The sequence below is a fragment of the Syngnathus acus genome, chromosome 11, assembly GCF_901709675.1.
Source record: "Syngnathus acus chromosome 11, fSynAcu1.2, whole genome shotgun sequence".
Lineage (NCBI taxonomy): Eukaryota > Metazoa > Chordata > Actinopteri > Syngnathiformes > Syngnathidae > Syngnathus > Syngnathus acus.
The window spans coordinates 7,000,939-7,026,560 of record NC_051096.1 but is presented as its reverse complement, the minus strand read 5'-3'; the positions used below and the strand labels follow the sequence as shown (position 1 = coordinate 7,026,560).

At 41.8% G+C, this 25,622-nt stretch overlaps 3 protein-coding genes across 6 annotated transcripts; all 3 read right to left on the bottom strand.

The window, feature by feature from the left end:
• Positions 1-1,034: 1,034 nt before the first annotated feature.
• med30 (mediator complex subunit 30) lies at positions 1,035-15,423 on the bottom strand. Of its 3 annotated transcripts, none has more exons than XM_037264418.1 (5): positions 15,341-15,423; positions 14,587-14,765; positions 14,145-14,303; positions 12,261-12,368; positions 1,035-1,286 (listed from the first exon to the last, which is right to left on the bottom strand). In XM_037264418.1, the coding sequence occupies exons 1-5, from the start codon at positions 15,372-15,374 to the stop codon at positions 1,191-1,193; spliced, it is 576 nt and encodes a 191-aa protein (XP_037120313.1). In that variant the 5' UTR covers positions 15,375-15,423; the 3' UTR covers positions 1,035-1,190. The 3 variants fall into 3 exon arrangements, with proteins under 3 accessions (XP_037120313.1, XP_037120314.1, XP_037120315.1); XM_037264419.1 differs by having other exon boundaries at positions 1,035-1,283; XM_037264420.1 differs by having other exon boundaries at positions 14,587-14,828; positions 15,341-15,422.
• Positions 15,424-15,940: 517 nt separating this feature from the next.
• Positions 15,941-18,869, bottom strand: LOC119130645 (zinc transporter 2-like). Its single transcript, XM_037264509.1, has 9 exons — positions 18,571-18,869; positions 17,732-17,880; positions 17,494-17,640; positions 17,234-17,387; positions 16,997-17,157; positions 16,693-16,805; positions 16,484-16,589; positions 16,282-16,416; positions 15,941-16,216 (listed from the first exon to the last, which is right to left on the bottom strand). Exons 1-9 carry the CDS (start codon positions 18,651-18,653, stop codon positions 16,071-16,073), a joined length of 1,194 nt encoding a protein of 397 aa, XP_037120404.1. The 5' UTR covers positions 18,654-18,869; the 3' UTR covers positions 15,941-16,070.
• A 5,090-nt stretch (positions 18,870-23,959) lies between these two features.
• On the bottom strand, positions 23,960-25,586 carry utp23 (UTP23 small subunit processome component). 2 transcript variants are annotated; one of them, XR_005099481.1, is made up of 4 exons: positions 25,240-25,586; positions 24,984-25,158; positions 24,355-24,918; positions 23,960-24,256 (listed from the first exon to the last, which is right to left on the bottom strand). XR_005099481.1 is itself a non-coding variant. In XM_037264511.1 (3 exons), the coding sequence occupies exons 1-3, from the start codon at positions 25,425-25,427 to the stop codon at positions 24,505-24,507; spliced, it is 777 nt and encodes a 258-aa protein (XP_037120406.1). In that variant the 5' UTR covers positions 25,428-25,586; the 3' UTR covers positions 23,960-24,504. The 2 variants fall into 2 exon arrangements, 1 of the variants encoding a protein (XP_037120406.1); XM_037264511.1 differs by having other exon boundaries at positions 23,960-24,918.
• Between the last annotated feature and the right edge of the window lie 36 nt (positions 25,587-25,622).

The following is a 25,622-nucleotide window of genomic DNA, read 5'->3' as shown; positions in this document are numbered from 1 at the left end:
CCTAGCTTTAAACCCTACTTTCAAACCCTAACTTCAGTATGAAACCCTGGGTTGAAACCCTAACTTCAGTATGAAACCCTGGGTTGAAACCCTAACCCTAGCTTTAAACCCTACTTTGAAACCCTAACTCCAGTATGAAACCCTGGGTTGAAACCCTAACCCTAGCTTTAAACCCAACTGTGAAACCCTAACTCCAGTACGAAACCCTACTTTTGAACCCTAACCCATGAGCCTCAGCAAAGTGTCATGGCAGCCCCCTGTAAACAATCACGTTTCTCAAACTCTCTCCCATAAAAGTAATCGGAACCGACTAAAGACTGATTTAACACATTGGTGCTGCTTATTTATGATTCCGTTGGATATTGATCGGTAAACGTACTCGAAAACATTAACGGAACAGCCTATTTTGAAATGAAATAGCCTCGTACTGAAACATTTTGGCAGAGCGATGTGTACAACCAGTATGGATCAACAAATTCATCAATTGATCTATATATAAGGCGCTCTGCTTTTTGAGTAAATTTTAAGTTTTTAAGTGCGCCTAATAGTGCGGAAAATACGGTACATTGAAATTTAAATTAGGAAAACAAAAACATGAGTGAAAGAGAGAGAGAAAGAGCGAGCGAGAGAGAGAGAGAGCGAGGGAGAGAGAGAGACTTACTATATATGGTCATTTAGTTAATTAAAAAAAGCCTGATACCCATTTAATTTATTAATTAGATCATTTTAATTTGTTAAAGTGTTCAAGTTTACATACATTGAAATTTAAGTTATGAAAACAAAAACATTGACAGAAATTAACCACATGAATGTTTGTCTCATTCCAGTATTTAAATTGAATAAATCTGAAACCTTTCAAACGGTTAAGATGATCAGTCACAAAATAAGAAGATTAAATAGATTGTAATGTCTTTCTACATCTATTAACTCTCTATGGAGATGGGAAAACAGATTGAAAAAAATGAGTTGAATTGAAATCATAATGGAGATTGAAATGTCGAATATCGAGGTAGTCCAGAATATCACCACCAGCCTTTTTTTTTCTTGTGGGTTGCATATTTTCAACTCATTCCTCGGTGGTATGTCGTCTTCATCTTTCCACTTTGCAGAATGAAGTCCTTGCTTTGTCACTAAAGTGCCACCTCAGCAAATGTGCAGTGTCTTCATGGTAGCAGTTCTTCTGGTGTCTTTCAGCTTCTGACAGCCAACATGGAGTTGATTTCCCAGATGAGGTTGCGGAGTTGATCCATGATCTGCTTCAACTGTTGGTTCTTCTGCTTCAGCTTCTGTCGTAAAAGAAAGTCACATACAAATGATTTAGGTGCTTTTTTATTAGCTGGACTAATTAGAAAATAATTAGCAAAGGTTATGGTATCTGCAGTAATAATACTAAAAACTATAAACCACCATGTAATTCTTGAACGACATACTAAACTAGGTTAAAGATGTAACCCTAACCCCGAACTCTAACCCTGCCCTAACACCTAGCCCTAACGCTAGCCCTAACCCTACTTTGAAACCCTAATCCTAACCCTAACCCTACTTTGAAACTCAAACCTTATCTTAAAACCCTACTTTTAAACCCTAACCCTAGTTTCAAACCCAACTTTGAAACCCTAACCCTAGTTTTAAACCCTACTTTGAAACCTTAAACCCTAGTTTAAATCCTACTTTGAAACCCTAACTCTCGTGTTAAACCTTACTATGAAACCCTAACTCTAGTCTAAATCCTATGTTGAAAGCCTAACCCTAGTTTTAAAACCTACTTTGAAACCCTAACCCTAGTTTAAAACTACTCTGAAACCCTGACCCTAGCCCTAACCCTATTCCTAGCCCTAGCCCTAACCCTAACCCTAATTTGCTCATGAATGAATTGGATTCTGGGCTCAGGATTTACTCTGTGCTTCCAAAAACATGTTTGGTAAATTAACCAAAAACCATATTATGTGTTCCGTGTGACTGACTGCCAAGCACACCAAATGCCTGAGATTGAGCAGGATTATAGGATTAAGCAGTATAGAAAACTGATGGGTGGAATTACAAATAATACACATTGCAAAACATCCACAGGATGCTTGATCACCAATGTCATTACAAATGATCACTCCTAATGCTGGTTTTTAGTGATAAAAGCGATCTTTGCACAATGGAAATAAACCCGACTAGAAATAATCCACGGTCAGTAAAGTTGCATTAATGCAGGACTGGGATTGAGCTGGAATTATAATAACCTTGCGCTTGAGCTACTCAAACAAAAAATCATTCATAATAATACAGAAAAAAGAAGCGGTCCTAAAATTGAGCCTTGTGGGTCCCCAGAAAACAGTGACTGAACTACCAAGACTTGCACACATGATTCTGTCTGCCATATGAGATCTTGTCAGATCTGGAAATTGTTTATCTGAATGAATGCTGATATTAGTCACATGCAACATGAATGCAAATTATTAAGATGAACTCCAACTCCATCTTTTGGCAACAGTCCTTTTTGTCCAATAGATAACACCTTGAGTCATGGATTTCACACAGCTCTCTTAATATCAACGCTTTTGCTGATTGTCCTTGAAGATAATCTTGAGTGGAACATTTTGAGGCCTTCCAGTTTCTCACTCGCTCTCTGAAGGACTCTCAGCGCTTCTTACGAGCACTCTCGCCTCGATCTTCCCGTCGCTATCTGCCTCTTTGACTTTCACCTTTATTCTGAGCGTATGTGCAACTGTACAATACATGATCTGCCTTATTACCCTGATGAGCAGCTCTTGAAATAACTTGGCCATTTACTCTGCATTAATGAGACCGGGATCGAGTCTTGGTCATTTCAGGTACGGTAATAGAGCACTGCATTGTTGAACGTCCCCAGCCCAAATGTTTGGAAAAAGTCAAATAGTGCGAAGAAAACCAAGTGCAGTAGATTGCATTAATAAATGTTTCAGGGCATAGCGGAGCAAGCACAAGATGGATACTTGTAATATCAGATTATCCGCCTCAGAGGGCACAGAATTGAGAGACATCATTTCTCTAAAGCTCATTGTCTTTCTGGAAATTTGCTCCAAAGAACCATCCAGACATTTCTTAGCAACAAGTCAGCTCAGAATGATTGGCATGTTTATGAATGGATCGTGATTTGAAAAACATTTTGGGATTACGTTCAGTCAAAGCCAGTCATTACATGAACGGTCGTCCATGTTATTTCATCATTGTGGTAAGATGATAACATAAAAGCGACGAAAAGAGCTGACAGTTCCGCTCTTCTTCTACACATTGTCTGATCCACTTCATCACGCCGCCTCGTCGTCCCTGACTCCCAATCAGATCAAAGATTCCACCATCAGTAGGAGGCTTGTTGAGTTTTTCCATTTCAGCTCCGCTGGCCTCTACAGATTCCTTCATCAATGCATTTCTGTGCTAAGACAGATTCTGCGCTAGACATCCCTTATCTGGACTACATTCACTAAAGCGTTTTTTTTTGGGGGGTCTTTTGAAGGCCGCTTTCGATTGAAAATCTATTTGTGTTGACGAGCGCATCGCTTGAAGTCATTCTTCAATGGGTGCGTCAAAGTGGTAATTGGTTAAACACTTGAGATTTGTCAAATCTCCACGCTTATCAAGCTTTCTAATTGCCATCGCTCCATTAATTATGACGCGTTATTATCGCATTAAAGCCGATCGGGGAAGGGTTTGTTGCTTCGTTGCGCTGTATGGAAAAATAAAGCGAATCTTGTCATGGTATTACAAGATGAATAAAATCACTATTTACCTCGTTTGATGTCAAATCAAAAACAAGGCTACAAAGTGTGTTGCTTTTTTTGAAGAGGAGATTTGAGATAGCGGCGGATTGGAATATGCGCTCACGCTTGATGACGAGCATGCGAAAGGGAGCAAGTGGGGGATGTAGCAAGTGGAGCAAAAATGTGCTTTCACTCAGGATTCCTCTGTTAATCCGCGCTGTCGCTGGCAACTCAAATCGCGGCTTTGACTCGGTGGATGTGGCTGGGAATTACAAGTGTAAGTGTCTGTGAGTGAGGAGAGGGGATTAGATGGGCGAGGAAGTACACTTTTACGTTTTGCCAGTCGGAATCACGCAGTTATCGTTAAAAAAAAAAAAACGTTTGGTTCTTATTGTAAATATTCTTTTGTCGGCATCTTTTCAAATTGGATAAAAAACTATATATGTTGACGACACCGTCACTTTGATCTCCTGCTTGTACCTGGGCGCTCTACTTCAGATCGCTGTCATAACACCATCTAGAACATAACCGACTGCCAAGAGTTGAAAGAACATGATGGATTTTACACTGAATGCTGATTCCGAGGAAACACCATATATGAACAGGTGCTAATTTGATATATCTAGGTTGTGTCGGGCTTTCCGTCACGCTGATAATTTAGCAGGTCAGGCAGTAGCCAATCAGATGTGCTCTGCTGCACAAAATGGAGACCCGCAGTCGATAGACTTGAGGTATTGACGCGGCGTATCGATTCTATATGTCTCGTTCTTGACTGGTGAACACGGAGCTCGGTTAATCGGGTCGCACCAGCTGACCTGTAAGAATATACTGTAGATGAATGAGGTCAGACTGTGACACAGTTCAGTGCACATCTGATATCATTTTCAAAGCTGAGAGTCAATTACCGCAACTGCGATCTGATTCCGTGGAGAATCAAACCAGGTTATAGCCGCATGGACTTTTTGATTAGAAGCCTGCATGCTGATAAGGTAAGATTTGAACAAACAAAGGGCCTGGATGATACAGTGAATTCATATACACACACCGACTATAAGGCATGCATAACGTATGATCCAAGTATTTTTTTTTTTCTTTCCCAAACTGCATTTGCAGTAAAATCCTCTACAAATTGGGAAACTTGAAGAAAAGTCAAAGTTGTGGAAGTAAGCTGCTTACTCCTCGATGCCCGCCTCGGGAACGGTGACCCTAAGTGGGTTGTGTCGAAGCATCTGATAGTTCCCCCCAGAGGGAGCCAAGGCCAAACAGACTCAATTTGCCACCAGTTTAGAAAAAGAAACTTAATTGACTTTATAAACTTTATAGCTTTCCTCAAAGGGAGGCTTTAAGTGCCAGTGTGTGTTTGGGTTGAGATTTCCTCGGGGAATAAAAGGCTTTTTATAAGGGATTGTGAAGGCAGATAAAAGCCTTCTCTTCCAGAAGTGGCAGAAATACAATAGGTGTGTTGTCATCCCCGTATTGAGGTGGAACCACTGCAGTGTCAGCTGACCGGGCCACAACACGTTTGATCAAATATTTTCTTACCATTACCATCTTCCCATTTTGGATATGATAAAAAAAAAAAAACGCTCATTACAAAATGAATGGTGTATTAAAGAGCAGCCAAAACGACTTTTTTTTTTGTTGCGAAAAACGACCCCAAAGTGAAAGCCCCTTGTGTGTTCAGACTCCCGGTGGATGTTTGATGACATGAGAAGCGCCTGAAGTTGTGACTCCTTTCAAATGAAATTAAAAGCATCAGAACCCTTTTTTTTTTATGGGAACTTGTGTGTTTGAAGCTTACGCAAGTCTCTGCTGGATCTTTCTATAAAGGTTAGCGTCATGCTTATGGATATCAAAGCATTTAATCTTCCCCGGTTTTATTCCCTTTATGTTTTTTTTTAGTTGTGATTCAACAATGATTGACTAGACGAAAAAATGTGTGAAAAATAAAAGATTGTTTCCCGTGCAAGATAGGAAAGTGGATCAAATAAAAAATTCTCTCACGCTTCCTTTTCGGGTCTTATGGCGAGTTAGGACGTCGCGTTTGTTTATCAACAGCTTTGTTGATTAAACTAACCAGGCGTTACTAAAGTGTACTTTGCCAGCAGCTACTTCACAGGTTTGCATGAAGAAGCAAAATCACAAGGATGGATGGATCACTTTTCAATTTCAAATTACAAGCAGCCTCCCTTCTTTTAATTTCTCCCCTTCTCGTTTGAATGAAGAGAACAGACATGGTAATTAACAGGGTATTAAGAAAAGCGAGAGAGAGAGGGAGAAGGTTGAGAGTGCCTGAGAAGAGCAGCCGAGTGGGAGAGATAGCAGAGAGAAGACGGCCAGTGAGGAGCTGTGGAGAATTAATAACATGCCAGATCTCTCCAAGGCCTCCTTAATGGGCTGTGACAGGAATTTATTCACACTTAGGCTGGTATCAAATCAAACGCAAGGCAAGTGGCAGTGGCAGGCTTCAGCTCGGGGTTGGGATTGAAGGCTATGCTCGGTAGAGGAATGATGGGGGGGCATGTCTTATAGGTCCAGCATGACAACCCCCCTTTGGGATAAAAGCTCATCTCCAAGGCATTGAGGGGGAGACAGAACGCATGCAAAGGAAGCACAGCCAAGACAAAATGATGAGTGATGTGTCGACGACAAGACTTGCCTGTCCCACCAGCCCAGATGGAATGATTATCAAGAGTCGCTATGAATCATCGTGCAAAAAAAGAAAAAAGAAAAAACACCCTCGGTCCATCAGTCAGACAGAAGGTTGCTTTCCACATATTTGCGAAGGAGACAGCAGGCATAAAAAAAAAAAAAGCTGCAGCAGTTCCAGGGAAATGAGCAGCAAGTTAAATGATTTTTCCTGTCCTAATTGGCATGTGACCAGTAATGCAGGCCATTTCATTAAGGATGTCATTTGTGGTCACATGGGTGTGACTGTATTTTTTTTTTTTTTTTCCCAAACGCTGCATTTGACTAAGGAGCCAGAATTGATGTGCACAATCACATTCGAGGTCTGCAGCACACAGATTGAGCAATGGCAACACATTAGGCATCGATGACTTCTGGAAAATGCTTCTGAAATATTCATGCAAACGTTATTACGTTTCTTCCACGCTCAAGAACGACATACATAAACAGCAAGTCCCCAAAAATGGCACACTATCTCCAAAAGGGGTAATACATAAAAGGACAGGATACTTTCAAGCGCTTAAATTTAAATGCGTCCGTTTTGTGGCGAGTGAAAGGTTAGCTCCGCCTCCTCCACCCTTCCTACCATCCGTCAGCCCGACTCAGACAAACAGCAATTACCCCAATCGACAGATAACGAGAGCAAGACTATCAGTCACGGCGGGCAGGATGTTTCATAAAGCATCCAGACATTATCACGAAGGACTCATTTATCTGCCTCTTCTCTATCTATCGCTCTTTTTTTACTCCTCACCTCTCCAAGACAATCGATTTTTTAGTTTGTTTGACTGAGGCGAGTTAGGCAACAGGTTCAAGGCTTCAGATGTGGCATTGGAGTGGAAGTGACAGCAAATAGATGGGATTGAAGCGCTTTTAAAATAGAGGGAGATGTGAATGGGAGAAAGAAAATAGGGTGTCAACAAGTGAAGTTTGGATTTTTCTTTTTTGTTGTTACTTATGGAAAGATCCCATAATTGTGTGATTTTTGCAACAAATAACTGTTTTGATTGTTACATATTTTTAAAAAAGAAATTCTGGGTTGTTTTGCTTTTTTAACAGGTTGGGTTAATCATTTTGACCCAGCAGATTCGGTTCAATAATAAATATTAATATATATAATATTATATTAATAATACAATGGAAAAATGACCTTAATCATCTTCTGGAAGCTAGCAACATGGAATTTTTTTTTAATTACCAAGGCAGTCAACTAATCTTCAACTCAATTCCAGTTGTTTGAGTGCTCTCCAAAATAAATTCGTCATTTCGTCCAAAAAAAAAATTCAAAAAGCACAAACTGTGTCACAGCTGTCCTATTTCAGATTCCAATTGCGTTTTTGTCGTTTTTAGGTGGTCTCTTACTTATGCCGTGGCTACAGACAAGGGGATTAGTGAAGGATTGGAAAGCGTGGACATACGGTGTCAAACGGACACTCGTGTTTACCGTGATAGTGTCTCGGGAGCGCACACTTCAATGAATTTCCACACAGCCGCTCTCTCCTGTCGAATAATAACAAGGCTGCTGCCTGTTCCAAGGTTATTCGACTCTCAAGACAGCATGAAAAAAATTCGTATGATTGTGAAATCCTCTTATCCTCGCACTATCTTCTTTTTTCATCGACGTGATTGTTGTAGTAAAAATATCATGGCGGGATAGTCGTACCGTTTCCTGCAAAAATGCCAAAAGCAAGCTTTAGCGAATATATTTGAAACAGAAATTTGCATATTTGCATATATTAGATGGCTAATTTTGAGCTGTGATCAATCAGACCAGGGATTGATTCGGTCTTTTTTTTTTTTTTTGATAGTGTTAGTGATCTGAATCTAAAGTACAGAATATACATGACTTCAAAACTTTTTTTTTTTAATCTCATCTTCAGCTTGAAAGTTTGTAAAACGCTTCTACTCATCTTAACACTAGAGCGATAATCTTCCCCTCGCAATTCGCTTACAAGAACTTTCGATTTTCCCCGCCGCAACGGAACTTTTATCAGCCGTCCATCCATTTTTTTTTGAAGCGCTTATCCTCACGAGGTTCGTCACTCCACGGGCATTTCATCATCCAACTGATTAACTTGACAATCCATAGCTGTCTTTCTTTCATCCATCTTCTTTATTCATGTCGGGCGGGCCCAGTCGACTTTCCAGACCATTTCAAAAACTCACTTCCATTTGTTTGTTTTTCACTCCCACATTTTAGTTAAAAAAAATGTCCTCACTCTATGTGACAGCCACTATCTCCTGATCCATCCTTCTCCCAACACCTGATAGTCCATTTCTCTTTCTGCCTTTCGCCATCAGCAAGCCATTTATCCATGTTTCTCCTTTCTATCACTCTTATCACAAATCTTTCCCCTTTTCCTCCATCAAGCCGTCTATTCGTGGCTCTTCCTACCTACCACTTTCTTCCTCTTTAATCTCGACTCTACTCCCATTTAGTTGATCCGGAACCAGCCGATCTGGCCGGAGCAACTGCGGCAGATGTGGCCCGGCTTGCAAACATCTGCTTCCCTTGTCCGGCTGCATTTCGACTCTGCTTATCAGACTAACCACTTGAACTCCCCAAAGCTTGCTGCCCTTACTGCTGCTGCCTTAATGTGCAGCTGGGAAGCCTGGAGGAAAAAAATCACTGCTAAATATGTTCCAACACATGGGGCACACACTCAAGGGCCAGAGAGGCTAGTCAAATGGAGCTTCACCCTTTGGGTTGGACCAGGGTCATGCCAGGTTTTGATTCCATTAGCTAGTAATGGGGGAAATGAAGCTTTAAATTTGCTTCATGAATCAGTTGTATTTTTTGGCTCCTCAAGGTGGCACTGTTGGGGTTAAAGAAATGGCAACTTGCCATTCAGGAGTCAGAAAAATTAAACAACTGCTTCATGAAGCAAATTAGAAGCTTCATTTTCCCATCATTGCTGTGAATTGCTTCTGGTGACTACCATGTGACAGAGTGGCTGTTAAATTTTAACGATGGTGTCAAACTTGAGGGCTGTGGGCCAAATCCGGCCTCTAAGTCATTTGATGTAATCAATTTCGTTTTCTTGTTGATATTCCAAATACAATCACACACATTTAAAGCTGTGTGAACATAACAGGGCACTAAATCTGACCAAATTTTGGCACACTATTTGAAAAAACTAAACATTTTTTCATGCTGCCCACACAACCATGTCAAACTGGCATGGTTAGCAAGGTCAGCATTAAACCTGCCAAACATAAACATATCACCTGGGTAGTGAGAATGTTTTGCATGCTGACGTTTGCAAATCGTCTGCAGCATACAAGGAAGCTTCTATCGACTGGAATCTAGTACAAAGCTCTTTTCAAGTGTAATAGACAACGCAAATTTCCATGCTTTCTTAACCTCCATACTGTATATACGTGGATGATTTGACAGAACTCGATTTGCATGCTAATGGCGAGGAAGGTCACGTTACAAACAAGGTTATTTATCTCTTCTGTATGGCAGTGTCTAATAGGAGCGAAAAGGAAAATGCAATTTCCGCTTCACTTGTGCACTTTGTTTTTTTGCAAGAATATTGATTGTTCATTTATGATAGGTTTGCCACGCTTTTATTCAAGGTTCTGCAATAAACAATGTTATCTAACATTATTCCACGGCCTTTTCAGCCATTGTTGTGTTGTTGTGTGGGATGAAGCTGAACACAGCTGAGCTCAGGGTTCACCTCAATGTTTCCCTGTTGTGTTAACATTTAAAAGCAGCCGGGGGAGCGCTGCGCAGCTCTTAAAAATAACCAATTCTCCTTTCTGCTGCTGCTGCTGCTGACATTACTGACCTAGGACCATTATCATTGCAGCACACTCGGGCAGCCTGGCGTGCAATTTCGAGGCCAGCAATGCACATAAAGAAGGGCTTCAACCTGTATATACACACACAGACAAACTGAATGTGTGCAGGAGAAGAAAAAAAAAAAAACAAACTCACTCTGTAAATACAGATTCATAAATAAAATGTGCACGGGAGGCTAAAAGGTAGTCAAGACCTAGACGTCCCAATTTTACTGCAAATGGCATAAAATGGATTTTTTTTTTTTTTTATTAAAATTGTTTCAAATTTCAAGTTCCTGATTATAAAACCACATGATGGTACCACTATCGGCCGCTGTTGTAAGTACCGATACCTTGATTAGCAAATATCGATACTCGCCCATGCCATTTTTTTTACAGTATACTGGCAAATTTCATTTCAAGTCAATTGTATTATTTGTTTCATTGTGCTAAATTACAGACATGGTCTCAAAAATAATCTTCTTACAGAAATTCATTTACTTTCTAGCAGCAGCCTGAAGATTTTGACACTGACTGCTATTTTAAAACTGTTCATCATCTCCTCCACCAGGTTTAATTGGACCACAACAAACGCTCCAAAACGCATGTAGGAAAAAAATAAATAAAAAATACTTATAGTCCAATGAATCTTATCAACAAAAGAACAATACCTGCAGTTAATTTAGGCTCACTAAGAAGACTGCCATTGCTCAAACAAAAGAGATTTGCATACTTTGCTCCTTGACGCTGACAATTTGACAGTAGAAACTAATAAAGGCGATGTTTGCAAAAGCAAATGGAACTGTACTGCTTGTTGGAAATGCAACAAGAAAAATGAGCCACTGTGCCAAAACCAATCTACGGTGGCAAACGCTACACAACACCGAAGGAGGCTTTGAAAGGGACTTTTGGAGTGCCGAGATAAGGACTTTTGATAAAATAGCAATTTTCCGTTACATGTTTTCATAAGAAAAGCATCATGGTGTTTTTTTTTTTTTTCCATTTGTTTTGCCAGCTCTCACTCTGGGCAGCTCAAAAGTATGTGTATGCATTTTCCCCGGATGGTGGATGCAATCAGTACAAAAAAACTTTCAGCCTTGAGTGACAACACAGCATGTCGGTTTAAAGAAGCGTTATCTGCGCTGCACGTCACAAGCCCCCTCTATCAGAGAAGAGCAAAAACACATTTGACAGGTAACACATTTGAAAAAGCTCTTAAGAGTCTGCTGACATTTGAGGCCACTCCAAAAGTCAACACCTCAACTAAAACAAAATTGGCTAGCTTTTGTCAACTGACTTCATGCTTTTATTTTCTTAAATAAATCATCTGTTTCTTATGTAAATGACCCTGGCAAGAAAGTAACTACAGTATGTTTGTATGAATCTTATGATACAGCAGTCACATAAACTTCCCCATAAAACAAACTAAGCCTCAGCTTATGTTTCTCTTTCCACCCACCTACTCAAAACAAAACCATATGATCCACCTGTTAAGAATCCCTACGGCTTTGAAAAAAAGTGTGTTGGCGTGGTTTACTGGAAGAAAAACTTTCAAATGCATGCATGCATGCCGGGATCCAACTTGCTGCCTTGGGAAAACATTCTCCCTGTAAAAATGTAAACCTCATCACAGTCCATCAGGCACACAAACAAACAAAATTCCACCTTTCCCTCATGGCCCTCATCAGGAATCTCAAAGGTCAAGGGAAAATATGGAATTGAATTGATTATTTAAAGTGACGGGAGGACCGGACGAATTTCCCCGTGCGGAAAAATATGGTAGGCTAACATATAGGAAAGCATCAAAAGATATTTGCGATGAATAAAAAAAAAAGGTGTAGCAAATAGATGAGAAATAAAAAGAAGGTTCTCAGCTCTTGCATTTAACTAGCACAAGCTCGTCCATGAACGACAGCGAGTGATAAAGGTTCATGGTATGAAACACGACGCCAGGAAAGCACATAGGCTTGAACTGTTTAAGAAAGCCGACCTTGTCGTTTTATCACCGCTGGCTGGAACTTAATGCGGGTAACCCTGAGAGTGAGAACACAATACCTTGTTGACCTCCTGGATTTCTCTCCTGTCCTCGGCTGCAGGGCGGTTCTGGCCGGCTGAGTGGTCGTCGTGTTTGGTGCCGTCATCGTCCATAAAGGGTATCAGTTGCTGGAGCGGACAGAGAGTGGAGAGAAAAAAAAAAACCACAACAGTTACCTGTGTATTATCGTAACGCGCTTTTAAATTTATACCAAGCTTAAAATAAACCTCTCTTGGTTAACTTGAACATTTATAGGTTCAAATGATGCATTTATGGGCAATCTTAGGGAAAATGGGGATTCGGTGTAAGCTTGTGAATGCAAGATTAGTCTCTCCTTCCCCTCTACAGCAAAAATTCATTCATTTTTAAAAACCCCGTGTGTTTGACCTTGTCCGCTGGACACTTCAGTGGGGCTGATATGCAAGGGGCCTTCTTCTGGACCTGCTTAATATTATAGCGACCCCTAGTGGTCATCTGAGAAGAAGCTTGCATGACTCATGCAAAGATGGTAAAAATGGTAAATAGATTTGACCAGTTGCTCATATTTTTTCATTTACAAAATGATCAGTGGTTGAAAAGTCAAAGCTCCAAGAGGAACTGGAGATTCTGTATCTTGCTCAAGCATACTTTGGCATGGTCGCAAGGGAGCCGGGAACTGAATCCAGAAACTTGAGTCAATAATTATGACTTGAATTGTGGAAAAAAAAATGTAATCATCATGTTGCTCGGTTGGTAATTTGAGTGTGTGCGCTGAAACTGGAAAATGATTAAAGAAATCTGCGAGGAGCAATAATTGACTCGCGACTGAATGGGAGAGTAATCATCAACATATGAAAAGAATAAAATGGTGAGAAAACAAACAGAGTCAGAAATATGGAAGCAGAAGCTGGGGAAATGGCATGACTGGAAAGGATGACCAAAAGAGAGTGAGAATGCAAAAAAAAAGTGAAAAAATGTGGATAATGTGTGATCTGATCCACATCTGGGCAATCTCCCAAAATATGAGCTCGGACTCAGATGGTAGCGAGGATATGAGCAGGATATTAGACAAAGTATGATCTTGTCTTCAGTTCATGGGGGGGGGGGGCTTTTTAATCACACAACACTGACAAGAATTTATTTCCAAAGGCTGGCCTGACTTTGAGTGTGCGAGGGGCTAAAATGTGCTGAGTGAGGGGGGCAAAGATGAATGACGATTGTACTACGCGTGTGCCCGTGAGTCATAACCCTCGCCTCCTTCATGGAAAAGATGGATGGTGGTTTCCTGCCTTGACAGAGAAGAATGGAGCTAATGAAGTTCACCAGGTTGCCTTTCTCTATAAGAAAAAGTGAGGAAATAAGCTGAATAATAAATAATTAAACGAAAGCGCGAGGGAGGGGGCGGAGCACAGCCGAAGGAACATGAAGGAAACGTTTAAAGGGAAAAGTCAAATGAAGTTCAGGGCAGAAGAGGCAGTGGAAGAAAATATTTGAGAATTAGGTCACAACAACAGCTGGAAAGAAAAAGAGAAACGTCGACGTGCCTTTGGCCCAGCTGTTCGCTAATCGGGTCTGTTGCAAATTGGGCTGCAATGAGGTCACACTGCCTGACTCATTGATTCCTCTTCCTGTTTGGGCCAGCTAGTAGTGAGTGGACTGCCAGGCAGGCACCTAAAATGTCCACGATGATAAATGCTACACATGCCGGGGCCAAGATCAACAACGCTCGGTCCTGGGTGAGCAACAGAGCTGTGCTATCAGCCCTGAACCGAGCAAAGAAGCATTTTAAGAAGAAAAATAACTTGATGCAGCTTGTTTGTTTCATTGGATTGCAATTGACTGTCCCGATATTTATGGACATAACAATAGAAAGATGTATGCTAACACACATTAATACAAAAAATAGAAGGATTCGGTTGTCATACCTCTGGAAGTATCGGGTCGAGCCCGGCACAGTTTTCGGAACATTTGTCGTAGACGAGGCGCAGTTTGCGGAAGAGCACGGAAAGCGTGCGAAGATGCTCTTGCAGTTTTCCCAGTCTATCCTGATGGGTGTTGGGGTGGTAAGTGACTCCATTAGGCAGCTAAGAGGGACCAAGACAAATGTTGTGTTAAGTAAAGTAAAGGCCTGCATTAATCCCCAATGACTGCAAAAGGCACTTGGACTTGTAGTCATCCATTAGTCTTCTTCAGCTCATACAAAATAGATGCAACTTTATTGCAATACATGAAAACTCATAATTGCTGTTTGAAAATCACGACAAAGGTGACAATTACAGTGGCTGGCTGCTACCTAGGAATATATTCATATGCATGATGAACGCAATGACTGATTAGTGAGACCCCAAAAGAGGAAGATGGAGACACCTGCATGTTCCTGAGAAGCTGGAAGATCTCCATGGTCCTGAGGACAATGTCTTGGACCGTCTCCTGGCCAATGCGGCACAGCGAGGCCGTGTTGACATCACGAGCTGCCTGGGCCTGCTGCTGCTGTTGCTGCTGCTGCTGTTGCTGCTGAGGCGGTGGCTGCCCGCTGAAAGGTGACACTAGTGGAGGGGTTGTCATGGAAACAGCAGGTTGATGATTGAAGCAGTTCAGACCTTAAGTGCCTTGATCAAATAGAAGATTGTAGGTTACTCCAACTTTTTGCCCTTAATAAAAACATGACACTTTTTTTTTTTGTAAATAACCCCAAGCATGAAGTACAGAAGTACAAGGAAACCACAATATAGAATGAAAACCGCAGGTGAGAGGGTGAATAGATGAGTGAAGTGCAACAAAACAGCTACAATTAAGCGTCAATGAGGAAAAAGTAGACGATTCCGATCATGTAAGGTTCGGCTTCAAGTTCTTCATGAACAGGCGTCTTAAAAGTCGTGTTAAAAGTCGTTGGTAAGACGGAATCCTAAAATATATAGACCAACATAAAGGAATTGCATAAAACGCGACGAAGTGAAGTCGCAGTAATTGCATTTGCAGAAGTGCAGCGCTTGTCAAAGCTGGGTGAAGAGTCCGAAAACGCGACAGCGATTTAAGAGTTGCACGCTCTCTTAAGAAACTTCACTTCAGCTTAATGCATTAAAGTTTGTTGAGTAAAACGTTTGGTGTGAAATGTTATTACCTGTGTGGCGATAATTTGTCTGTGTTGATTGCATGTTAAGTTCTCAGTTTTGGTAGAGGTTGGAAGTATCGCGAGATGTACGGCTGAAACAGTAATTCTGGGAATAGAACCGCAAGATAATATTAAAATCCACGGAATATGGTTTGTGGGACCGGACTCACTTAGTCTGTATGTATCATGTGAAAAATAAATTGAGACCCGTCCATATAAGGGTGTTGCACGGACTATACTTGGCAGTTTTCTATCTCTTTTTCCATTTATAAATTGAAGGTCTTCAGCATTACGGTAAAGACCTCAAAAGCCGTGTTTACGTTAACTACGGTAACAGCGCCACGCTGTGGTTGACAAAGAATCATTCAGCTACAATCCACTTTATAAAGAGGATTATGGTCTTCATTTTTTTTTGCATCGTAATAAATGTCTGGCCTTAGCAATACACAACATTTATATCAATTCATTTATTGAAAATGTCATCTTAATATATAATTTAGAGTGTAAGTATTTTAAAAACAGCTTTGCAATCTCATCATACAGTACTTACCATTTTATCGATTACAAGTACAGGTACAATAGAATAACACCTAAAACAGAAGCTTTTTAAAACAATTACATAAAACAAACACAGAGAGATACACTTGGATTAGAAAATATGCGGTCTCTCTTAGCATTGCAATTTTTGAAAACAGAGTATTGCAGAACCATCAAAAGTCAGTCATAGTAGAAAAGCGTTCTACATCTTTGGGTCTTCACACAAGGTGCAACCAGGTTTCAGGTCAGCCTGTCGTTCCATTTGGATGGTGACCGAATGGAACGTATAAGAGGCGTAACAGGCCTGCGTCATCTCTCGCAGAACTGTCTGAGCGTCCACAGATTCATCTGTGGAGAGAAGGTTGGAAAGATCATCTCTACTCATCCCAAAATAGGGATTTCCTGCTGCTCACCTATAGCCACATGGGCAGACAGCACAGCCTGGTTGACGGTGAGGGCCCAGATGTGAAGGTTGTGGACCGCCGTGACCCCTTTCACTGCCAGCAGACCATCCCTGACCTCGCCATACCTGACCCCCGCTGGGGCACCTGACACACAGATTTTATTTGAACACATGGGCAAAAACATTCGACACGTTCCGGATGACAGGCTCACCTTCCATCAAGACAATCAGAATATCTCTCAGGATAGCAAAGGTGGTGCACAAAACTAAGATGGAGAACAGGAATGTGCAGATAGGGTCCGCTATCTTGTATTCTGGCTGAAATGTAACAAAAACATAATTGTTAACTCCTCAACTGCTCCAAGATGGCATCAAAGCGCTACTTTTATCTAAATGTCTTCTTATGTGCGCTGCTCCTCACCTTGAAGAAGATGATGATGGCGCTGACGAGCACGCTGAGGCTCTGGAGAAGATCTCCCACGACATGCACAAAAGCTGCACGCACACTGGCGTTGGCCTGCTGCGTTCGAATCCCTGACATATATATTTACAGTGTGGCATTAATTCCATTTCATATTTTGTCTAGCGCTAAAGCAATATTTTTTTGAAATGGGGGCTCCTCACTGCTCCCCTCTCCCCCAGGGGATGGGTTAAATGCAGAGGACATATTTCACCACACCCAGATATGTGTGTGATGATAATTGGGACTATTATTCAAAACATACCGTGATTGTCTCCACTCTGCTCTACGTCGACACGATTGTCAGTGGAATGGCTGTGATTGGAAATCTGGGAGTCTCCTTTGCTTTTTTTGTGACTGTGGCCATGTGAAGAAAGCCCTCCATGACTGTGCCCATGGTTAGACTGATGTAGGGTGAAGGCCATACTGGTCAAAAAACACACATTGAGTAAATACATATTAACATATTGGGAAATTAAAGCAGTTTGTAGCATCTCCTCACATAATATTGGCCAGAACAGCGCAGCCGGATGTAATGAGCATGACGGTGCCCTCGATAGTGTAATCGTCGCTGATGAGGCGTTCCACGGCCAAATAAACCAACACTCCTGTTACCAGCCAGATGGTGAACACTGACAGCAATGCACCCAGGATTTCTGCAAGGAGGAAGGAAGAACAAGAATAGACCACCAGTAAGTTAGAAAAGAGGAACTGAGTTCAGACTGTCTAGGAAAAAAGATTAATTGTACGTAGGCGCTTTACCTGCACGGTGCCAGCCATAGCTGAGTTTGTGCGTCGGCGGTCTGGAGGAGAGCCAAAGGGACAACAGGCTGATGATGAAGCTGGTGAAGTCCACAAGCAGATGTGCGGCATCGGTCATCACTGCAAGGCTTCCTGCAAAATATCCCCCTGGGGAAAAATTTAAAAAATGCAGAAAAACATATTTAGTGAAATGAGACATCAATATAAGAAATGGTATGAATTAAAAATCGCGACTCACCAAGGATTTCACCAATCATGAAAATCAGGCAGACGACAGACACCACATACAACCTCTTGCTGGCGACTTTCTTCTCTCTCGCACGGTCTTCCTGCGCGTGGCTGTTGTCATGGCAATGTTTGACACCACCTTGATTCAGTTCCTGGAGGCTGTGAGTGATATGTGTAGAAATGGAATTGAGACGACCAGAGGCAACATCATTAATTATATCAATGTTCTATTCAGCTCTGATTGATGTTTAAAAATGGTACAGCAACACACAATATTCACAGCATCTATTATTTATCCTCTGCAAAGAACAGCAAATATTCATGTTTGTATTATGCTGCCCCCAAGTGGCCAGGGTGCGCACAGCAGAATAAGAAGCACAACGTGCATTGAAGGAGAAATTGTGATTTTTAAAAAAAAATTATATCTTTTGTGAATGTTTATGGAAAGTGCAATTGTAGTGTTGTGAAATTGGGAAAAGCAAAGTTGTGGAAAGTATATGAAATATTATATATGTGCAGATTTGAAGAAAACCAAGTCTCATGACCATGCAGTGCGCACAGCTCGTTTGCTAGAAGCGTATTGGGAGAGAGAGATCCTCCACTTCACACGTTCTCACAGTTGACTGAATGAAAACGTCCCGTTTGCACACTGCTAATCCTACTCGGTTTGGGTACCGTGTGGAAAAAAAGGAAGAACTAAACAAAAAGTACAATAACAAGAGCTCAATTCACTCACACAATAACACAATATAAAAATATATTTATTAACATTTTCTGGAAAACTTTGTATGATTTAATACTTCAATTAAGCACATTTTATGTCTGAATTTTAAAAGATAAACGTCTTACCTTCCCAGATTACTGTAGTTACTTTTATGCTTGTCATCAGATACCAGACCAAACTTCTCAGGATCCTTATTAGATTTAAACATGACGCGCAAGAGAACGTCACAGCTGAAGGGAATCCCTCACAATTGAAAAGGACAAAAAAAAGCACCCAAAGACTACTCAATTTAAAAGTAAATAAAAAGTGAACAGAAAACTTTGCTGAGTAATTCTAAAATGCTGAAACTCTTCTCGGAGCAGTGTTGTCCTTCCTTGCTTTGGAGTTGATTGAACGTCATTACCGTGCAGCCAGTGTGCAAACAGCCAAAATTCACGATTCATCCTCCAAGCCTTGTGACCTGGGCACCGTGCGCAAAAAAAAAAAAAAAAAATACTGGCACTTGTGCCTTAAATGAACTATAACTGTACTACCCAAATATTCCACAGGGTGGCGACAACCCAACGTTAAATTCAACAATCAGTGCATTTGTACCGGTGAAAAAGCATTTAGCAAAATTGACTGTGACCTTTGACTTTTCCCATTAGAGTTTATATATATATATATCCTGCATTACATTGTGCTGAAATGACGTTTGTACCTTTTGAGATACTAAAAAAAGGCAAAAACAAGTGACTAAAATAACCTTCAGTAGGCTATTTTAGTCAGTACAGTGGACACTTAAAGTCTTGCCAAGCAGTTGTGCATGTGCATGTGGGTTGCCAGGGGATGCAAGAAGCAGCAAAATGGCCCCCGACAAGTTAGTCACACATGACTGTTCACACTTAATAAATGTGAATGCTGCTTTATAAATCCAAAGTCTCACGCTGCTAGATAGGCAAATGAAATTGTATGCAAAAAAAAACATTTTGTACATCACAACAGTCTCCTTTAGTTAAGATGCTGGTTGCCCTGGCAACCTCCTCTATCTCCATGCTAATTACCATTGAGTGTCTGATCCCTCCCACCCAAATAAAAAATGGTAAACAACTACAGGTCAGACTTTGACACAATGCACTGACGTCAGAACGCCACCGTCACGTTCACGCTCCAATGATTCTAGTCCGCTTTGCCAAGATGGGTGGTGGTGATGTTTGAGGGACGGGCCGGGCCGGGCCGGGCGGCAGGAAAGAGGAGGGCGGAGGAAGGCGAGAAAGTGCCCCATAAGTGCCAAGGAGCACATAACAGGAACCAGACGAGGCTCCAAAGCCAATTAACGACTGACCCAGTAGGACCAGGACAAGGAAGTTGCTGTCTTAAAGCTAACATGATGGAAGGGGTTCTAACCAGACTGCGGGACTTCTCCTGCAAGGCCACCACCTTTGACACTTGCACGCCCGCAGGAGCGTGCAGGGATCCCCGAAGCAGAACTGAGCACCCCAGGAAAGGATTCGCATCCGGAGAGGAAAACAAGCTGGACATCGAGAGCGCGCTGGCCTGGCTACGAAGGGAACTGGTAAGACTGGAAATGCTAATTGTGCAAATGAATTAGAACAATCTAGAAACTTCATGATAAATTGTGTATCTGTACCAGTGAGCATGAATGGAAACGTATTCATCCCACTGATGGAAGGATATTTACTCTGTCAAGCTCTTTTGTGTCACGGAGTTCACAGTCAAACTCCAGTAAATCCCCAGGAGTCAACTTCAAGGCATTTATCTCCTCACAAAATGGCCACTGGAGTGCCTTGGTTTCCCAGTTTGTTCCTAAGATACATCCGAGTCACGCCGTTAAATACCCCACCACCCCAAGTTTTCGGACATTCCTGTGTGTGTTTGCAAGTCCTAAATCTACAAGTGTGTCTGTTTGGAGTGTGAGCAAGTGTGAGCTTCATTCACACTTGTCATGGGAACTGCGTGATGTCACAGAAACAAACTCAACCGTATCGACCAAGCCGCCTAACTTACCCATAGTGACCAACCGTCCTATGACCAAAGTTCTGACCCATTTGTATGCCAACCTGCCACTCACACACACACACACACACACACACGGGATGTTTGTTCCACATCATTGTTGAAGCAAACACACTGCAGGGAGTCCAGCTGACAATCTGAATAGAAGCCCGGCAGCTCATTGGCGTCATCAACTCAATGAAAGGACAGTTGGCGTTTCTTCTCCCCGTTCTTCGGATTGCACACAAAAGGTCGCGTTTTCAACCACGGCCCGGTCTTCAAGCTGCTGCTGTAATTAGCAGAGAAAAGAAAAGCAGATCAGCTCGGCGGGTGTTTTTTTTTTTTTTTTAGGACATTCCTTGCTCTTATAGGACTCATAGTTGGCAGGATTCTGAATGTCTTATTTGACAAAGGCAGCAATCACACAGTTTCTCATTTAAAAAAAAAAAAAAAAAAGGGCAGAAGGAGAACTGCCGAAAGAAGAATTTACATTTGAAAGAAAGCAGTGCCCGGGTAAAGTGGCGGTTTTATTTTGAACAGGCCTACACAGCTCGACAAGTCTGAATGAGAATGACGAGAAACAGAAGAAATTCAATGCAAATTTTAAAATTTTAAGTGTAACATTGATCAAAAAAAATGAGGCACATCTCTGCTTGTTAAATAAAAAAGACGATGCACATTGTGCACAGATGGAGATGCGATCACAAGATCAAGCACTGATCCGGCAGCTGATGGAGCTTCACTCCGGCATCCAGGAGCTCAAGCAAGAGCTGTCCGAAGAAGAGGAGGAGGAGGAAGACGAAGAAGGCAGCTCCTGGGACTCAGAGAGCGAACAAGGAAGCGTCTACTCCAGCTCAGGGGAAGAGGAGACCTTGCTCTTTCCCCTCCCTAAGACACCTTGGTGTTTTTACTCTACTGCTTCGGCCAGGAAATCTTCCAACAGGAGAAGTTCTGTGCCTTGAAAGCTCAAAGAACTCTTTTAACTCCTTCATGATTGCAAAAATAGGAATGGAGGAACCACACATGAAACTCTGCCTCATTATGAATCGGAATGTGTATTGACCTAAAGGCAAGCATGCCTTTGTGTAACTTTTGTAAGACAAATATACTTTGACGACAATAATAGTCCCTTCTGGAATAAATAATTGATTTATAGCTCTCAATACCTCTGGCTGAGTCGTAAAATATTTAGACAGCAAAAAACATTTATGTCCGTTAATGGATGAATGTAAAAAGGTTACATCGCTACGGGCCATTAGCGCTGAAAGCTCGCTGACCTTACACGACTTTAACGGCGTCGGCGCGGCAACAGACATTTGTTAGTACAACGCCGCAATAAAACAATTGTGACAGAATAAAATTGGGTCTGGTATTTGTTCATTTTGGTTCCTGAGAACTTTATTAAAGTGAGGGGAAGAATTGCATTTACACAATTTCTAAAAGAATGACACATGGACGTATTTATTGTCAAGCTTCTAGATTTATTTTCAAAAGATGATAGGGACAATAAAGACAACGAGAGCAAGAGTGATTTTTTTTGTCATACTACCAAAGTGTCTTGTCTCATTACTTTAAGGGAGTAAAATGAAAGCACATTTTGGTATAAGTGCAAAACATCATGCAAAAATTTGATTTTTTTCTTACCCTGCTTGATTTATATATGTAATTGCCGTCCATTATTTTTATTTTTTTACATTTCAACAGATTAATAATCCAGTTATCATTTAAAAGTGTTTAAGGCCTCAGAATTGTGCACGTTTACTGAGAGCCATTCCTACTTGGACCTCTTGGATTTATTGCCGATAGTCTCCTGCGTCTTCCAGACCGCCAAAACTCTCCCTCCTCAGTCTTTGGATCTCGCTGTTGAGCCCCAGAAGTGTTTGAGCCAGCTGGAGGTCCTGCGAACGCATCTCCAACTGCAGATAGGAAAGCAACTCACTGAGGTCATCATGCACACTTGCTGTATTGTATTATCTATTTTGATGATCTAATACAAAATAATATTTGCAGCATGAGCATATTAAAGTAGTAAATGCGCAGTCCCAATATGTTTAAAGTCTTTGGCAACATCTTTGTGTTTCAATTGAAATGAGTTGAATGTTACATTGAGAGAAAAACGATGCTTTGTCGCCGTCTTGTGGCAATAATAGGTATTGCTCTTCAAGACGCATAATAGGATATTTATTTTTTTGTCTGTTTTGAGTTACCATAATTTACATTTTACCTGATGCAGTGCACTGCAAACATGAATGTTCTAGGTAAATAAATAGAAACACAATTAAATATGTTTTTTAGTCAACTAAAATTATTTTTTTTAGTAATAAATCATCTGCCTCCTTTGGTCTACTACTGCATTTTATGTTGGCCGAGATGGTTGTACTTGGAGAGCTATGAAGTTTTTGAGATGGTGTACAGCCATTGCGACAACTTACCAGCTCAGATCTCAGCCAAGTGATGGCTCCGTCAATTTGGGCCCTCCTCAGCTCCTCATTGGCTTCACGATTCCTGCTGATGCTGAGCCGCCTGGCGCGGACGGTGTCCGCCGGATCTTCTCGAGATTCCCCACTCGTCCTGAAGGCGTCAATCAGTTTGTTCTTGATGTTCTCCAGGACCATGGTGGACAAGGTGTCCTCGCTGTGGCTCTCACGGTTCATGCTGGGAGTTGGAGGACTTACGTGGGATGCCGAGCCTCATGCGTTGCACTTTCCAGGCCGCTCGTTAAAACTTTCTCCAGAGCTCCTCGTTGGATGTTTCTGTCTTCTCCTTCAAGGCTCGCTCTGCCCGCCTCGTGTAGAGCTGCCTTGTTTTGTCATTGTTACTATGGAGAAACACCCCTCCTCCCTTGGGTAGCCCTAATAAGAATGGTAGATCTTGGACAAAGACTATTGTTGCTTCCAATAAGAAGTGAAAAGACCCCCCCCCCCCCCTTCTTCCCATCCTAACCTAAGCCACCACACCCTCCCCCACGTTTTTTTTGGTTCTCATTCAATGCCGCCCCCATACAACTCAACTGTGAGAAATGTGTTAGGAAGGGGTTCTCTTTTGGTCGGCCTGATGTACAGCGCCCAGCAAATGCATCAAAGCCCCCCGTGGACGTGGCGGCCGCTTCGCTGCCTAAATAAGACCTGCTTGTCAAGCTTAAAGGACAGACAGGTCGGGCGAGGAGCGAGACACTGCTTCAGTGTTAGCCCGTTCCCCAGCACAAAGGCCATCCTACAGTGAAATACAACCAGGGCCTTTGTGGTCCAAGTCCATTCCCAGTGGGCTATGTGGGATGGTTTTTGGCAGCTGTGAGCACTTTTTTCCTCTGACTTTTTCTATAGAGATGAGACAGGGTTCTAACTTACGGGCTTTTTACACGGAGTAGAAAGAAGACAGCACAATCAGTCAGCAGTACAATTGGATTTTTCCTGGTAGTCATTCCTCACTTTGTTGCTTTTGGTAATGAGTCATGTGACACAACATAGCTGTGCGAGAAAAAGATGTATTAGAAAACTAGCCAAATATATAGTGAAACAATTTGACGTGTACCCCCTAAGGATTTGCAAAGGGATGGAAAAGTTTATTTCTGATGGCTTTTTGAAATTTTCCATGGGATGTTACAGCACATTTCATCATACTGACAACACCAAGAACTTCAAAAATATTTTCTTCACCTCAGTTAAATTGATAACACTGCGTTGGCCACAGGCTGAATGGATAAATATAAAGAAGCCTACTGTATTAAACTACAAATCTTTTCCAGATTTCTTCAGGCTTTGTAGAAAATTGTAAAGGCAAGTTAAAGTTTTACCTTTCTAAATGCAGTCGTAACTTTACAATGGCAGTTGCCCAGCCTTCATGGTGTTAGGATGGTTTATTACAGCTCTCTGTTCAGACTATTATTGCTTCCAGCAAACTATAACTTTCTGCTTCAATACAGCGCCTCTGCTGCCCTCTAGCGGTACGATTGTGTAGGAACGCAACTTTTGCAGCAGGTCCGACTAGTTTATTTCCACTCACACATAATGGTTGTAAAAAGTTCACAAAATTGACCCTAGTAACCAAACATCTCATTTGTTAATTCAATTTGATTCCGATTTTTTAGCCGAAGGTGCGGCAGCATGATTCTCACCTTCTATATTACGTTTCTTGTGTCTGCTCCGAGTTCTTTTCTGACCTGGCTCAATTCTTTTAAGCGGCGGTGTCGGCCCCTTCTTCTTCTTCTTCTTCTTTAGGCAGCTCAGGGGGTTCGGGTTGTGCGGTTTCCTTTTCCTCTTGGTCCCCCGTCTGTCTCCGTCCTTTTTAGTAATGCCCTGTTCTTCTTTCAGGCTGCGAAGGCTCTGGTGCTCCACCGGGCTCACGAGCTGGCCCATCTGGATGGCCTGAACCCGGTCCAGCGACGACTGGCTGGGTTTTTCAAGCACCATGGTGTTTTGGATGATGTAGAGAAGAGGGGCGCCTGGGATCTTTTGAAGACCTGTTGTCAGCTTGTAGTCCTGCACAACAAACACATTTAAGCCTTTTTAAATGAACTCCAATGTGCCGTTACATTACACATTACCTGTGTGGCAACAAAGTAGTGATGCGGGTTTGTGCCCTCCAGCATAGAAAGCAGGCACTTCGATGCAGGAACTGGACTCTTCATATGCTCACATTTCCTCACTTGATACCTCTGCAAAATAATTCTGGCCCCAACAAGCTCTTTCCCCAGAGTTTCCAGTTCTTTTAGAGCGCAGCTTGGGACACACAAATGTATGTTTAAATAGTGTTATTTCCTCCGACATTGATTATATATATAAGGAAACCAGTATACTCACTTGGTGGTGCAAAGATGTACCTCGCCCATAAGATACTTTGGCATTTGTTCTTTGATTTGAATCTTGTTCTTTAATGCCGCTTGACAGAAAGTTCCGTCAATAAGAACCTGATAAGGTTCCCGAAAGTTGAAATTGTATTTGTAAAAAGATAACGTTTTCTTGGCTATTTTCTGTCGCTTAATCTTCATGACGGCTGATCGAATTTATGCAAAAGGTTTCCCTAAATCTTAAATTGTAAGATTATGAATGAGAACGTTGTAGTTTGAGCGCTATCGGTGAACACGAAGAGATAAATGTTACATTATGGCAGCGTGAGCTCACGCGACATGCAATGTGTTTACTTCCGCGGACTCCGTTGGGAAACAATAAGCAGAACAAAGGTT